At 35.7% G+C, this 14,753-nt stretch overlaps 1 protein-coding gene across 4 annotated transcripts in view; it reads left to right on the top strand.

Moving 5' to 3' along the window:
- NUF2 (NUF2 component of NDC80 kinetochore complex) overlaps nucleotides 1-13,590 on the top strand; it is a 37,609-nt gene extending 24,019 nt beyond the window's left edge. For all 4 annotated transcript variants that reach the window (XM_061185790.1, XM_061185786.1, XM_061185789.1 and 1 more), the window contains 5 exons: nucleotides 2,721-2,858; nucleotides 4,714-4,854; nucleotides 5,855-6,030; nucleotides 6,990-7,125; nucleotides 13,116-13,590. In XM_061185790.1, coding sequence (XP_061041773.1) covers nucleotides 2,721-2,858; nucleotides 4,714-4,854; nucleotides 5,855-6,030; nucleotides 6,990-7,125; nucleotides 13,116-13,250 — 726 coding nt within the window. In that variant the 3' untranslated portion in view covers nucleotides 13,251-13,590. The remainder of the gene's footprint in view (nucleotides 1-2,720; nucleotides 2,859-4,713; nucleotides 4,855-5,854; nucleotides 6,031-6,989; nucleotides 7,126-13,115) is intronic.
- Nucleotides 13,591-14,753: the final 1,163 nt, after the last annotated feature.

Below are 14,753 nucleotides of genomic sequence, written 5' to 3'. Positions count from 1 at the left end.
CATTATTCTGAATTCTTTTTCTGGAAGGTTGCCTATCTCCACTTCATTTAGTTGTTTTTGTGGGGTTTTTTCTTGTTCCTTCATCTGGTATATAGCCCTCTGCCTTTTCATCTTGTCTATCTTTCTGTAAATGTGGTTTCTGTTCCACAGGCTGCAGGACTGTAGTTTTTCTTGCTTCTGCTGTCTGCCCTCTGGTGGTTGAGGCTATCTAAGAGGCTTGATGGGAGGCTCTGGAGGTGGGTAGAGCTGACTGTTGCTGTGGCGGTCAGAGCTCTGTAAAACTTTAATCCACTTGACTGTTGCTGGGTGGGGCTGGGTTCCCTCCCTGTTGGTTGTTTTGCCTGAGGCAACCCAACACTGGAGCCTACCCGGGCTCTTTGGTGGGGCTAATGGCAGACTCTGGGAGGGCTCACGCCAAGGAGTACTTCCCAGAACCTCCGCTGCCAGTGTCCTTGTCCCCACGGTGAAACAGAGCCAGCCCCCGCCTCTGCAGGAGACCCCCCAACACCAGCAGTTATGTCTGGTTCAGTCTCCCCCAGGGTCACTGCTCCTTCCCCTGGGTCCGGATGCACACACTATTTTGTGTACGCCCTCCAAGAGTGGGTTCTCTGTTTCCCCCAGTCCTGTCGAAGTCCTGCAATCAATTCCCACTAGGTTTCAAAGTCTGATTCTCTATGAATTCCTCCTCCCGTTGCCGGACCCCCAGGTTGGGAAGCCTGACGTGGGGCTCAGAACTTTCACTCCAGTGGGTGGACTTCTGTGGTATAAGTGCTCGCCAGTCTGTGAGTCACCCACCCAGCAGTTATGGGATTTGATTTTACTCTGATTGCGCCCCTCCTACCGTCTCACTGTGGCTTTTCCTCTGTCCTTGGATGTGGGGTATCCTCCTTGGTGAAGTCCAGTGTCTTCCTGTCGATGATTGTCCAGCAGCCAGTTGTGATTCTGGTGCTCTCGCAAGAGGGAGTGAGAGCACGTCCTTCTACTCCGCCATCTTGGTTAATCCTCTCATTCCTCATTTTTTAATCCCATATTTTCTCTTGTACTTTTATTATTTCCCTATTTTTTTTTTTAAATAAATTTATTTATTTTTGACTGCGTTGGGTCTTCGTTGCTGCATGTGGGCTTTTCTCTAGTTGCGGCGAGCGGGAGGCTACTCTTCGTTGCGGTGCGCAGGCTTCTCGTTGTGGTGACTTCTCGTTGTGGAGCACGGGCTCTAGGCGTGCAGGCTTCAGTAGTTGTGGCTTGCGGGCTCTAGAGCGCAGGCTCCATAGTTGTGGCGCACAGGCCCAGTTGCTCCACGGCATGTGGGATCTTCCCAGACCAGGGCTCGAACCCGTGTCCCCTGCGTTGGTAGGCGGATTCTTAACCACTGCGCCACCAGGGAAGTCCCCCTATTATTTTAATGTTTATACTTTATAGCTATCTGAAATTTACTTTGGTATAATATATTCCTTATTTTTCTGTCACTTTTTATTGGCAGATGTTTTCATCAGAGTAGTATTGACTATGGGTCAATTTTATTACTCATTTCTCTCTGTCCCATTTAAATCTATATTAAAACAAAATCACTTTGTAGTTAAAATAGCAAATTTAGGCTTTTTGTAAAGGGAAGAAAATTGATGAAAGTCAATGCTAATGTAAGGAAAATGATCTCTAATTTTGTAGGGTGTTAAAAGAGTAGATAATGTGGTGGTGTGCTGAATTCTAAGAATAAAGTAAATAATATTGTTTCAAACATTCAGTTTTGGCCTCTGAGTTAGTTGATGAAAAGGTAAGAACTTTTTAAAATTTTTTAGTTAGAAATAATTTAGGCAAATTATACAAGCTGTATAGTAATACATTCCTATTGTAAAAGACTCATATAACACACATATGCATATATAAAGAGAGAGAGAGAGGGAGAGAGAGAGAGACATGAAAGGCCCTCTTCTCTCTGCCAACTGTACCTAGAGGTTACACTTTTCCAGTCCTTTTTCTGTGCCGTTACATGCACAGATATAGGTGCATATAGTCATTTGTTGCTCTTTTGTTGTTCTGTTTTCATAGGAATGCATTTGTGTTATATAAGAGAATTCTCAGATACCCTTCATCTTAATTCCCCAAATGGTTTGAAATTCAGAAGAAGGAAATTTGTTTTAGTTTAGTAACTGTGTACTGAGTACCTTCTCAGTGCTATTATTTTCATTGGGTTCTGGGAAAGCAAAGATAACTGTTCACAATCCCAGGTTGCTCAGTTAATTCAGAAACACATATTAAATACATAGTTATAGTATCACATGTACAATAACTGTTTATAGAAGGAATACAGAGGAAGTAGGAACAGGATTTTCAAAGATTAATAGAAACTCACTTGCAGTACAGGAATGGGATGATGGTACTCAGGAGGACCATACTATCAGAGAGAGATCACTTATAATTGTCCAGACATAAGACTGACTATATTACTAGATTGTAGAGTATAGTAGGAAGCTGGTGGAAGATGACACTGGAAAGGAGAGTAAGAGCTACATAATGAAAGATCTTGAATGGTGTGTTAAGGAGCCTGATCTTTAGCCTGCAGACAAATGTGAGCAATCAAGCAGGGGAGTGATGTGGTCATAATTTAATTTAACCCCCACTACAACAAACACAGACCCATTTCTTTGTTCTTTTCCATTACTGTAGTGGCTAATCACCAGTTTTATTATTATATCTAACATATAAAAATGTTTTCTCAACAGAATGAACTAAAATTGTCAGTGGTTTCTTTGAAAGAAGTACAAGAGAGTTTGAAAACAAAAATTGTGGATTCTCCAGAGAAGCTTAAGAATTATAAAGAAAAAATGAAAGATACAGTCCAGAAGCTTAAGAATTCCAGAGTGAGTTTCCTTTTAATTTTAATGCGTTTAATTATGCAACAAATTTTTGAGGCTTTTGCCCTGGGTGATCAAAACAGAAATGACCTGTCCTCATGAGACTTAGTTACTTTATCTTAAGTGAGAAAGGTGTGTTAAACAATTTTAAAATCAGTTATATAATTATAAATTATAATATGTATTATGAAAAAGTATAGGGTGTGCATGTGCAGAGGCAGGAAGTATATGGGAACTCTCTGTACCTTCTGCTTAATTTTGCTATATACCTAAAACTGCTCTAAAAAATAAAGTCTATTTTTAAAAAAGCACCAAAAAGAGAAACAAACAAATAAAAAATAGGATAGGGTGCTTCAAAATAACATAATGAGAGTAGCCTAGTTTAGTATTGTGGAAATCAAGAGGTTGAGGTGGGAAGGAATGGAAATTTATGTTGACATCTGAAGGATGAACAGAGGTTATATTAATAAATTGATATTGGAAGAGCATTCAAGGCAGAGGGAACAGCATATGCAAATTCTATGAGGTAGTAGTAGAGAGTAAGTTATATTCAAGGAAGAAAGCATGATGTATAAGAAGGAGAATGGCATGAGATGATGATGGAAAAATGGGCAATGGGCAGATTATTCAGGGTGCTGGATTTTACCTTAAGAGCAAGGGCATACCACTGGCTAGTTTAAAAGGGGAGTGTTGGAACATGGTATGATTTAAGTTTAAAAAGATTATGGGTTACTCTGGGAGATGGATTGAGGTATGTGGGACAAAAGTAGAAGTGGGTAGACAATTTAGCATCCTTTATGAGGAAAGGTTTTTAAACTATTAATTAAAAAGAACATTTCTGGTTTATCTCTGAATTTGTTATTCAAGTCATTCCTGATAATTGAGAATTATCACACGGGAATAGACAAAGATTACTAGAACAGAAATGAGAGCTCAGAAATAGATCTGAGTATTTATGAGATCTATTTATTTAATAAGCAATTCTGATTCAATTGGCAGTTCATCTAGACGAAAAGCAAGTTGGGTCTATACCTTGCACTATTTACAAAAATAATTTTTAATTGGATTGAAAATTTAACAAGTTTACAAATTTTAGGAGAACACTTGTATTATCTTGGACGGGGATAGAATTTTTAAATTAAGATTGGAAACTCAAAAGCTATAGAGAAAAGTAGACGTGTGGAACATATATATAGTGCATATGACAAGTAAAGGGATTATATCCATGATACGCAAAAACACAAAAGAGTATTTACAAATTAGTAGGAAAAAGACAACTTAATGGAAAAATGAGCTGAAATATGATTAAGCATTTCACTGAAGACAAAATCCAACTGGTTAATAAGGTGGGAGGAGAGAGAGACTAGTGGGGAAAGGAAAGAAGCCTTTGTATTGTTGCAGTGCTTGTGGTAAACATATGCTCATTTCCTAATTTTAGAAGAAGAATTAATCTTTTTGAAAGAATTAACTGTAGTAATAGTTATTATACAAATGAATAGGAAGATTATAATTGGTAATGTAATTGCTCAGGAATAATCAGGAGTAGTTTGAGTATTAGCAGAAATGAACTCTTTTAAAATCATTATGAATAACCTTTGGAAGGTACTTCAATGAGTGATTTAGTAAAATTATGGTAGTTTTTCTTTGTTCAAGGATATTTGGCAATTAGGAAGCATAATTATATGTGCTTAGACGCATGTCAGTAATAGTGCTTTGTTACTGACCTAGAAACTTAATTGTTCTCTGCTCTTAAGCTTTCAGTATTAAGTACAGAAATTATTTAAGAGCAAACAAATTGACATTACTGCAGTTTCATAAAGGAGAGTGTCAACCTGGTTTCTGTGTTTTTTTTCTTTCAAAGCAAGAAGTGATGGAAAAGTATGAAATCTATCGAGACTCTGTTGACTGCCTGCCTTCATGTCAGCTGGAGGTGCAGCTATATCAAAAGAAAATACAGGACCTTGCAGATAATAGGGAAAAATTAACCACTTTCTTAAAGGAGGTTTGTATTGTATGGAGTTTTTATGTCTTTATTATGTAATAGTTTACTGTAGTCCCTTGGATTTGCTTTTACTTTCTGTTGCTATTTTCCTACAGAAAAGCTGGGTCATTCTACATTATAATAGATGTGGCAATGTGTGCTCAAGGATAAAACACTGTTGTTTTTAAACATAGCAATAGTAGACCCATTTTAACCTTCAGATGAAATGAATAATGTATTAATTAACTTAGCATATTACCATGTATATTTTGGAAAAAAGTAATGGAATTTTAAACTTGTTCTGACAGTTGGAAATGATCTTCTAATCAGTAAGCATAAAGTCCCAACTTCCTGCCTAACACTGTAGCTAGGATCTATAAAGAGATTTAAAGTTTAAGACACAGACCCTGCCCTGAGTGAAGATGGACAGCTAAGGCCAACGTTTTTAAGTTTCTTAGGCTAGAAACTTGAAAATCCTTTTCACTTCATTGTCCTAATCCAGACTGTCCCCAGGATCACTGACATAGCGTTTGATGAAAGATTTCTTTCTTGAGGGAAAAAGGGGTTGAAAGGTGCGTAGCCTGAGATATTCTTTCCCAGCTACACACTTCCCTTATCTCCCATCAAGAGTCAGCACAAAAAAGGATTGAGATCCACTGCTTTTGTTTCTAGGGTCTACTCTTTCCTCTTTATTCCTACTACCTTAGTTCAGACGCTCACCCCCTCAACTTAGCTTGTTGGCTGATCTTATTAACGTGTTCCTCTATTCCAATCCTTGCTGATAAAATGACATGATAAATAACACCTCTCTAGGTGTTAGGTTCTTCTCAGTTATCCCTAGTGCCTTCCTGTTGTCTGTTTTGTTCAGTCTGCATTCTTGTGCTGGGCTTTCAGTGTTTAAACAGTTTTATCACATTTTAAAATTGTATTTTATTACAGCTCATCCTAGAAAATAGTCCTTCATTTTATTTGTAAATCCTAATTGGTTGTATTGACTTTAAATACATCTCATAAAATACAGAGCCTGAACTTGGAGGACAAAATTGAGAGTGATGAGTCAGAACTGAAGAAATTGAAGGCTGAAGAAAATTCCTTTAAAAGACTGATGATTGTGAAGAAGGAAAAACTTGCCACAGCACAGTTCAGAATAAATAAGAAGCATGAGGATGTCAAGCAGTACAAACGCACCGTGATTGAGTATGAACTTATTTTAAGTTTAATGTATTAGAAAGTAATTAGAAAAACCTAATTCACTTTTTCCCTAAGATTCCAAATCTCCTATAATTTCAAAAAGGTATTCCACTGTTAGGTGACTAAAACAGATGAGTTAATTATGAATCTCATAATGTTGCTATATCTAGATTTAGAGATGTTTTAGGTACTAGTTTTATTTTCTTTTCCTGATATCACAATTCCAAATCCTTTGCATAATTCTTCAAAAGGGTTCTGGCGCTACTGCTTATTTCAGCGTACTTTAGAGACAGTGGTCTAGAGTTGTATTAGAGTGAATCAACTGGTTCATTTTATTGTGCAGCTGGTCTGTAACATAGCATATTTTGAGAAAAAGTCTTATTTTTTTATTCATATATGAAGTAGTACTTTGCTAAACATTTTGTCATGGCCGTCGTCATCGTTGTTGTTGGCCAGTATGTTTGGGTGTTTCATTGGGAGAGTCTTCTTCCCATCAGTTCCAAAAATGTGTTTTTAGAATAAATGCCCCAGATATGTCTATGAGATGACACTATTTCAGCCTCTAAAAGGTGTATTAGGATGGTCTGAAGATTTCCTTTGCTCTTCCTCACGCAGATGAAGAAAAAGGGCAGAACCTGAGGGTTTTAATTTGTTGCCACATGCCTTGCAGGAAAGTTGTGCTGATTCGCACTCCTAACAACAGTACATGAGTGAGCACAACTGGGGAGATGTGACTTAAGATCTCCATGTTAAATAACAGCTTTGTGTGGAAGAGCTTACTGTATGCCATGACCTGAATATAGCGCCACCCTGCGATTCTCATGTTTGCTTTTGTATCTTGAGAAGAGTTTTAGGTGTGTCAGTCAAATACAAACAGTCTCTTTGGAATCAGAATTAGAGTTAAATGCTTGACTGTTTAGATGCTTAAGAGGAATTATAATTTAGCTGTCTCTATTTTCCTTTAGAGATTGCAATAAAGTTCAAGAAAAAAGAGGTGCTGTCTATGAGCGAGTAACCACAATTAATCAAGAAATCCAAAAAATTAAATTTGGAATTCAACAACTAAAAGATGCTGCTGAAAGGGAGAAACTGAAGTCTCAGGTGAGTATATGTTCATAAGAAATTAATTTCAGATAATCTCACAAGTTTAAAATGTAAATTATGTCATCCTCATTTTGAAGATTTTGTCAGTTCTCCAGAGTAGAAATTGACCCCTCAGGTCTGTTGCCTTTATTTCCATTTATAGCACCTTTTCCATTACCCTGGGATAGTTTGCATGTATGTCTCCTCATACCTTTTTTTTCCTTGCCTTTTTTCCCTGTTAGCACCTAGAATCGTGCTTTGCAATACGAGTAGGTGCTCCATAAAGGTTCTGAATTTTTTTGATACATGAATTTAGATGGTGATTTAAAGTATTGTCTTCTAAAACATTTTTGCATTTTTTCCTGATAAAAGGATCTCAAAAGTATTTCTTATCATCAGTGTTAAATGTATTTGAGTTGTTACCGGTATTTTGAGATTTTTTTTTTTTAATGATAACTTTATCATAATTACCTAAAGTTACTCTGCTTGTTTCAAGTGTATTTATTTTATTGTTTCATAAACAGTCTCAAGTTTAATGAGGACAGGCATCTTGTCTTCTACATTTTTATCTTCCAAAATGTCAGTATATTGCCAAACATAATATGTTTATTATGTTTATTTCTCTTTTTTTTGTTGACTGCCAAAGACCCAAAGAAGTAGTCTATTCCTGCTGCCTTTATCACATCTCATTCTATCCTTAGCCTTTAAAGTTTGTCCAGTGTCCTCAAGATTGTCCCAAACTGCTCTACCAGAAGTCACTAAAAACAACCCTTTATCATGTAAAATCCCTTAGCCTCTTTTTTTTCTCATTCTTCATCTTGCCTACATTGATATCTTATCCTAAACCTCTGAAACCTGGAAGATATTTAAACATGCTGTCATTACCTTTCACCATTCACATTTAATTTGCAAGGATTCTTAATACTAAAAGAACCACAGTAGGCAATCCCCTCTCTTGTTCTCAGGAACTTTTATCCTCTGAAATATTAGATTGTTAGCACGTGCACATGTAAGTGTATATATACATAGTGAGGATTGTCTCAAGGCTACTTTAAAAGGAAGGAAAGAAAGAAAGGAACGGAAGAAAGAAAAAGAAAATGGCTGGGTTTCCCCTCCCATGGTCTGCCCAGTACACTGTCCTGATTTTTTCTATTCTTCCTTTTCTTTCTACATTCAACTACTTTTTTTTTTTTTTTTTTTTTTCTGCCCCTTAACTGGATATCTACCAAGCCTTTGGCCCTCTGTTTATCTCTAGAATGGGGGTTAGAAGGACCTTAGGAGATATTTAATCCTACTTCTTAACCAAATCAAATGAGCAGATATTTATTTGTTATCACATGGTCAGATACAATTAATGAACCAGTTACTAAAGTAAGTAAGTACCTTTTGTCTATAGGTCATAAAAGGTGCCCGTGCCTGCCTTAAATTCCTTTTAGTTTTGTGCATATATGTCTTGCCAATAACATTTTAAGTTTCTCAACAATAGCAATGTTATTTTTTACCTTAGTATGTCATGTCAAACCATGCCTAGAATGCTGCCTTATATGTAGTATGCTTTCCATAAATATTTGTAAAATTGGAAAGCCATCTAGCATGCTGTTTCTTAAAATTAGCCATGTAGTAGAACTCAATGAGGAATTTAAAGATGAGCAACCCCCCACCAAAATATATTGAATTAGAATTACCAGCAGTGGGGCCCATGAGCCTAAATTTTTTAGCATGGCTCTTGAGAACCACTGATGTGTTCTGCTTCATTGTTTTCAATATTATAGATCTCATCACTACCCAAGCTGTTCTACTAGGACAGCTATAGTTATTAAAATGTTACTTCTTATTTTGAGTTTAAAAATTTTCATTTCTGTACTCTAGTAAACCAAGATCACCTCTCTGGAACAAATCTGTATCCTCTTCTACTGAATAAAACGGTACTTAAGACATTTGAGGGTAAAGATCATGGGTTCTTTCAGCCTTCTCATCCAGGTTAATTAGCCCTAGTTTTCCAGCCATTCTTTATATAGTTTAATTTTCAGATTCATTATTCTGTTTACTGTCCTCTCTACTCTGTTTCCTGCTTTTTTTATTCTGTTTAAAATGTAGAACCCAGTACTAAACATAGTCTTCCAAGTAATGGTGTGACCAGCCCCAGAGCACAAGGCTACTGTTAATGAAGCATAATATTGGGTTGGATTTTTAGCAGCAGCATCTTGCCCTTGGCTCATATTGTGCTTGTGATCAATTAAAGGACCTCTGTCTTTTTCATATGAGGTTCTGCCAACTTAAAATTTTTTCACCACACTTTAATGCAACTATTTCTTTGAAATTTTAATTCTGGATTTTACTGTTATTTATTTTAGGTTTCATGTTATTTATTTCCACCTAGGTTTCCAAAATTTCAAGGTCAGTTTAAATCTATGTATCATTCACATTAACTATTTCTCATGGCTTAGCATCACCTACAAATTTGACCAGCATGCCTTTTGCTCCAGGGGAGATAAATGTTGAGTAGAACTGGGCCCTTTGCTGTGTTGTATTTCTTCCTTCAGAATGGCATAGAACTATTGATCAAAACTTTGGATACAGTTGTTCAATTTGCTAAGTTGTTCTAACCATACCTTTACCCAGACAACACTGTGATATCCATTTGTTCCAAAATAGCTTGGGAGAGTCTTTAAGTCCCCTGGTGAAATCAAGATATATTTTGTCAAAGAACCCTCTTTAGCTTACTTCATAATCATCTTTCATGAAAAGGAAAGAAGGATACGTTAAGATTGCCAAACTGTTCTTTGTGTAATTCTGTTGGATCCTAATGATCATCATATCCTTTTTTTCACTAAATATTCTTTTCCGTAGATATTTCATCTCTTCTAGTTTCAATCATCATCTTTATTTAGATAGCTTTCAAAAATCTGTTTCCTGTTCTGTCCGCCTCAACTCTACTCCTTATTTTAGCTGCCTGATGAATATTTTCAATGGATTAGCTTATCACAACAAAAATAAACAATTATTAAATTACATTCAACATCTTTAGTGTCTTTCCTTTTCCTCACTTTCTCCTTCCCCCTCTGTCTCGCTCTCCCCTTCCCTTTCCCTCTCTCTTTCACTTAGTTTCCTCATATTCTTCAGTGGCATCATCATTTTCAAAATATCACAAAGAATTGCAATTTTGGATTTTCTTTAGATAATCCTGATATCCAATCACCAAGATAATGTCATTGATACTGTTCATAACAACCCCTTTCTAATCATACTTCTATCACATAATTTTCTAATACTCATGAATTCCAGCAAACACTGGCTAAATTTCTTCCTTGACTTAAGATTCTCCTGCATCAAATCTGCCCTGAATCCTAAGTATTGCCAAATGTAACCTGCTAAAATATCACTCTTATTACTACACTTTCTCATTTAAAACAAGAACTCCCTGTTTTCCTGTAGTTATTCATGCATTTAGTCAGTCATTCAACAAAAGGTCTATGCACCTACTAGGTGCCAGCCTTTATATTTGATTCAGGGAGTAAGTATGAACAAGGAAGGCATGATCCCTACCTTCTAGGATTTTTAAAGTTTTGTATCTAAGCTAATCATTTTCATTGTTTAAGGTTTAATGGAAAGTGTATTCTCAATATAACTTTCTCTGGCTCCTTTCAGATATCTTTGATTTCTCTCCTTCTCAAATACCATAGCATTTTTAGTCTATTCTGATCTGTGCTGTCCAATGGGGTAGCTACTAGCAACATGTGGCTATTTACATTTACTTTTAAATTAATTAAAATGAAATAAAATTTAAAATTTAGTTCCTTGTTTATACTAGCTGTATTTTAAGTGCTCAGTATCCAGTCTGGTCTGGATTGTATGTTTTTTTAGGGTAGAAAGCATAATTGCATGTTCCATTGTACTGTTGTACTATTTACAGTGCTACTTGTAGAAGGTACTCAGTAATATATTGGTTGATGAATGAATACGTACTTGGTGGGTAAATGGCTACACTGGCCATAAAATTCCTTGGATGTTATGTCATCTTGAATTTCTCGGATTTGAAAAGTGAGATAATTACCTAGACCAATGCTGTCCAAAGAACTTACTGCTAGGAATGTTCTGTACTGCTCAGTACGGTAGCCATTAGGTACATGTAGCTACTGAGCACTTGAAGTGTGGCCAGTGCAACTGAGGAACATGTAGCTGTTTAAATGTAAATTTAAATAATCACGTGTCCCTAGTGGTTGTCATGTTAGGCACTGTAGAACTAGAGTTGGAGTTTAAAAATATTTAACTTCAGCCAAGCTATCACAGTAAGACTTACTTATTATGTGAATGAATATGATAAAGTTCCACTTGGATACAGAATTTAATTGGAAATTGAAATATGTAGCTTCTGTGAGGGCTGTGATCTATTGCTATTAATATCCTGTGAGGGTTGGCTTAGCACTTCAAATGTTTGTTTGCTTCTGTGGATGTGCCAGTGGAATTGGGCTTTAATGTTTCATTCATTTATTGTGGCTGTACCTGTAGGATTTGGTTCCTCCTTGAGAATATAGTTGTTCTCAGGAGAAAATTGTTCCTCTGAGTGTGTTGAAATGGTTGGTTCAGATATTTACAGATTGTATATCTTTATTTAACCACACTTCATTTTAATAGTTTCTCATGAGTAATGTCTTTCTACCAAATTTATTCAGCTTTCTCTTTGGAATGAATAAATACATATCTCTGTAGAGCCAGGAAATTAAATTGATCTGTAGCTGCTGAATGTGCTGATTTTTTTTAAAAAATGGTGTTTACATAAGATAGCAACTAATTCACCTTATTTTTCCTACAAGATTTAAGAAATAAAGGTATCAAAAACTTTTGATTTATTTTCCTAATGATTAATATTCCATCATAGTTGTAGTAATTTGATGCCTGATTTAGATCTTGGGAATCTAATTACCCTCTTCTATTTTTGTATTAGGATTTAATAATGATCTATGTTTAGATTTTGGGAAAATGTTTAGCCTTAAGCATCTATTTATATTCGCTTAATCTAGAGCAGTAGTTCTCAAACTTGCATAGGTGGCAGTCTCTGGAAATAGTGTTGTCCTTTTTTGGAACATTTTGAATCCATACTATATTAAATTATAGTCTATATAATTTGCTCAAAATCAGACAGTATCTACACTAGAATTTAAACTAAGATAAACAGTAGCCAAACTATGGGTTTAAGAAAAGTTTAATGGGAGCAGCACTTAAAATTGAGAACATTTATACCCATTATACCCATTTATTGCTTTTTCCTTCCATTGGAAAAGGCCTGCTGTTTTATTTCAGTGGTGAAACACCTTTTATAATCTTCCAGAATACTACTTTTTCTTGTATCAAGGTTTGAGAATTGTTTTGTTTAAGAAAAATCAGTAATAAACGGATCAAAATTGGCATTTGATGAGTATGAGATAGAATAAAATGTATGCAAAGTGGTTCATTTATTATTTTATTCAGTCTATAGAAATTGTTTTGTAATTTTTTTCTTAATCCTTAACACATCCATATAGGTTTATATGAAAACTCACTATTGCTTATAGTAGGACCGCCTGATCAGTTTGTTAAATAAAACAATTCTAAAAGGTATTCCTATATTTCTCAGTCCTGTAGATTACTTATGAAATCTGTTTACATATCATTTAAATAATGATCAGGGTCAAGTGCAGAGTACAGTAATCTAGGTATTTGCCAAGTAAACATGAAAAGCTCCAAAGTAAAAATTTTTATTTGATGATTAAAAATATGTTCTTAATTAACGTCTTGGAATTCAAGCCATTGTTAATATCTCTGCTTTGTTCTTTCTAAGTAGCTGAGTTTCTGATGCATCTGCACAGCTTAATAAGAGTAGGCATACGAGTGTGTACATGTGCATAAGGTACTTCAGGCTTTAAAATATTATTAATAAATATGAACGAGACTGTTGGAATTCTTGTAACTCATTTTTAGTTTAGGTCGTTGCATGGAATCATTCTTATTATATTTCATTTTCTACTTAGGAAATATTTCTCAGCTTGAAAGCTGCTTTGGAGAAATACCATGAAGGCATTGAAAAGGCAACAGAGGACTGTCATACTAAAATAGATGAGAAAACAGCTGAACTGAAGAAAAAGATGTTCAGAATGTCAACCTGATTAACAAAATTACACATCTTTTTGTAAATAGCTTGCCAATTTTTAGTTTTATATTCGGAAAGGGAATAGTTAAGTTGAAGTTAATGGAAGTATCAAAAGTACCAAATAATGTTGGCTCAGTTATTTTTTATATACTCTCATAGGTTATTATTTTGTAAGATAATGCATTTAATGTAGACTTTTGTGAACTTAAAATTAAAATGGCTTGTGCAGCCATTCATGTCTCTACTCTGCTCCTTGTTGTAAGTGGTGGTTGGAGTAAAACAGAAATAATTGCATTTGAAATATATAATTTTTCTCTGTTATTATCATGGCTGTTGCTGCTTTGTTTGTCGACATACAGAGGTATAGTATTATTGAGCCCTGACTTTGCACTAAGCATTGTGGGATCTCATTTGATCTTCACTCAAGCAACTCTAGGTAGACATTTTTATAACTACTTTATAGTTGAAGTAACTATGAAGGTCCTGAGCCAAAATTTGAACTGTGCTCTGTATGAGACTGAGGTCTGGAATGTTTCTACTGTACCACGCTTTCTAATGTAATTATTTAAAAGAGAAAGTTTGAGTGTGGTAGTCTAATTCTTCACTGATGCCGTGGCATTTTTATGAGGCAAATAAGTTAAAATGTGCAAACTGCTTAGAGCAGTGCCATGGTAGACATGTATATGTTTGGTAGACATATGTATATATTAAGTATTGGTATTTGGAGTTCCAGGTACTTTTCTCTTTGTCAGAAATACTAAAATACTACGGTAAGTAGAGAGTAGGCTTTCAGTGAGAGGAAAAGCCCTGGAATAGGAGGAGTGGAAAGAGCTAGGTGTCCAGGGAGGAAGAGTTGGGACACAAAATTGAACTATTGCTCTATCCCTTTCTTGCTTTTTTAAAATAGAATTTTAATCCATAGAAAGGTCTGTTTAGGAGGCTAGGTAACGGGTGTAAACATGACCATGTCTCTCATTTTATATTTACAAAATTTTAACTCCCCTGGACCCATCTCCACCTTCAGCTCTTGCTCTTTTTTTTTTCCACAACCAAATTTCTAGAAAACCTAATCTATACATGTGCTTCTACTTCATTCCCTGCCCATCATGGCATTGTTACTTCTCTCCATACTAATTCACTGAACTTTCTAAGATCACATTAATAGTTATCAAAATTCCCTGGACGTGTTTTAATCTTTATCGTCCTTACATTCTACCCATCCAATACTTTTTGCCCTTTGTCTCAGTAACACTGCTCTCTTGGTTCCCTTAATTCTCTGTCTGTTCCTTTTAAATGTTTTTCCACGAGGGCCTCATTCTCTGTTCTTCTCTGAAGTGTCTGTGTTCTCTAGACTTCTGCCCTTGACCCTCCTTCTCTTCTCAACCTCTGTACCCCTCCTTGAAAACTTTTATCAACACCCACCACTTCAATCACGAATTAAACATCCATGCAACTTTTACTGCATTATATACATTTAGTTACACTTGTCCTATTTTTCCGGAATTTCAGACTTGGGTAT

The sequence above is a fragment of the Eubalaena glacialis genome, chromosome 3 (genome assembly GCF_028564815.1).
Source record: "Eubalaena glacialis isolate mEubGla1 chromosome 3, mEubGla1.1.hap2.+ XY, whole genome shotgun sequence".
In the NCBI taxonomy this organism is placed as follows: Eukaryota; Metazoa; Chordata; class Mammalia; order Artiodactyla; family Balaenidae; genus Eubalaena; species Eubalaena glacialis.
Note: the sequence above shows the minus strand (reverse complement) of the source record. Positions and strands in the feature narration are given on the sequence as shown.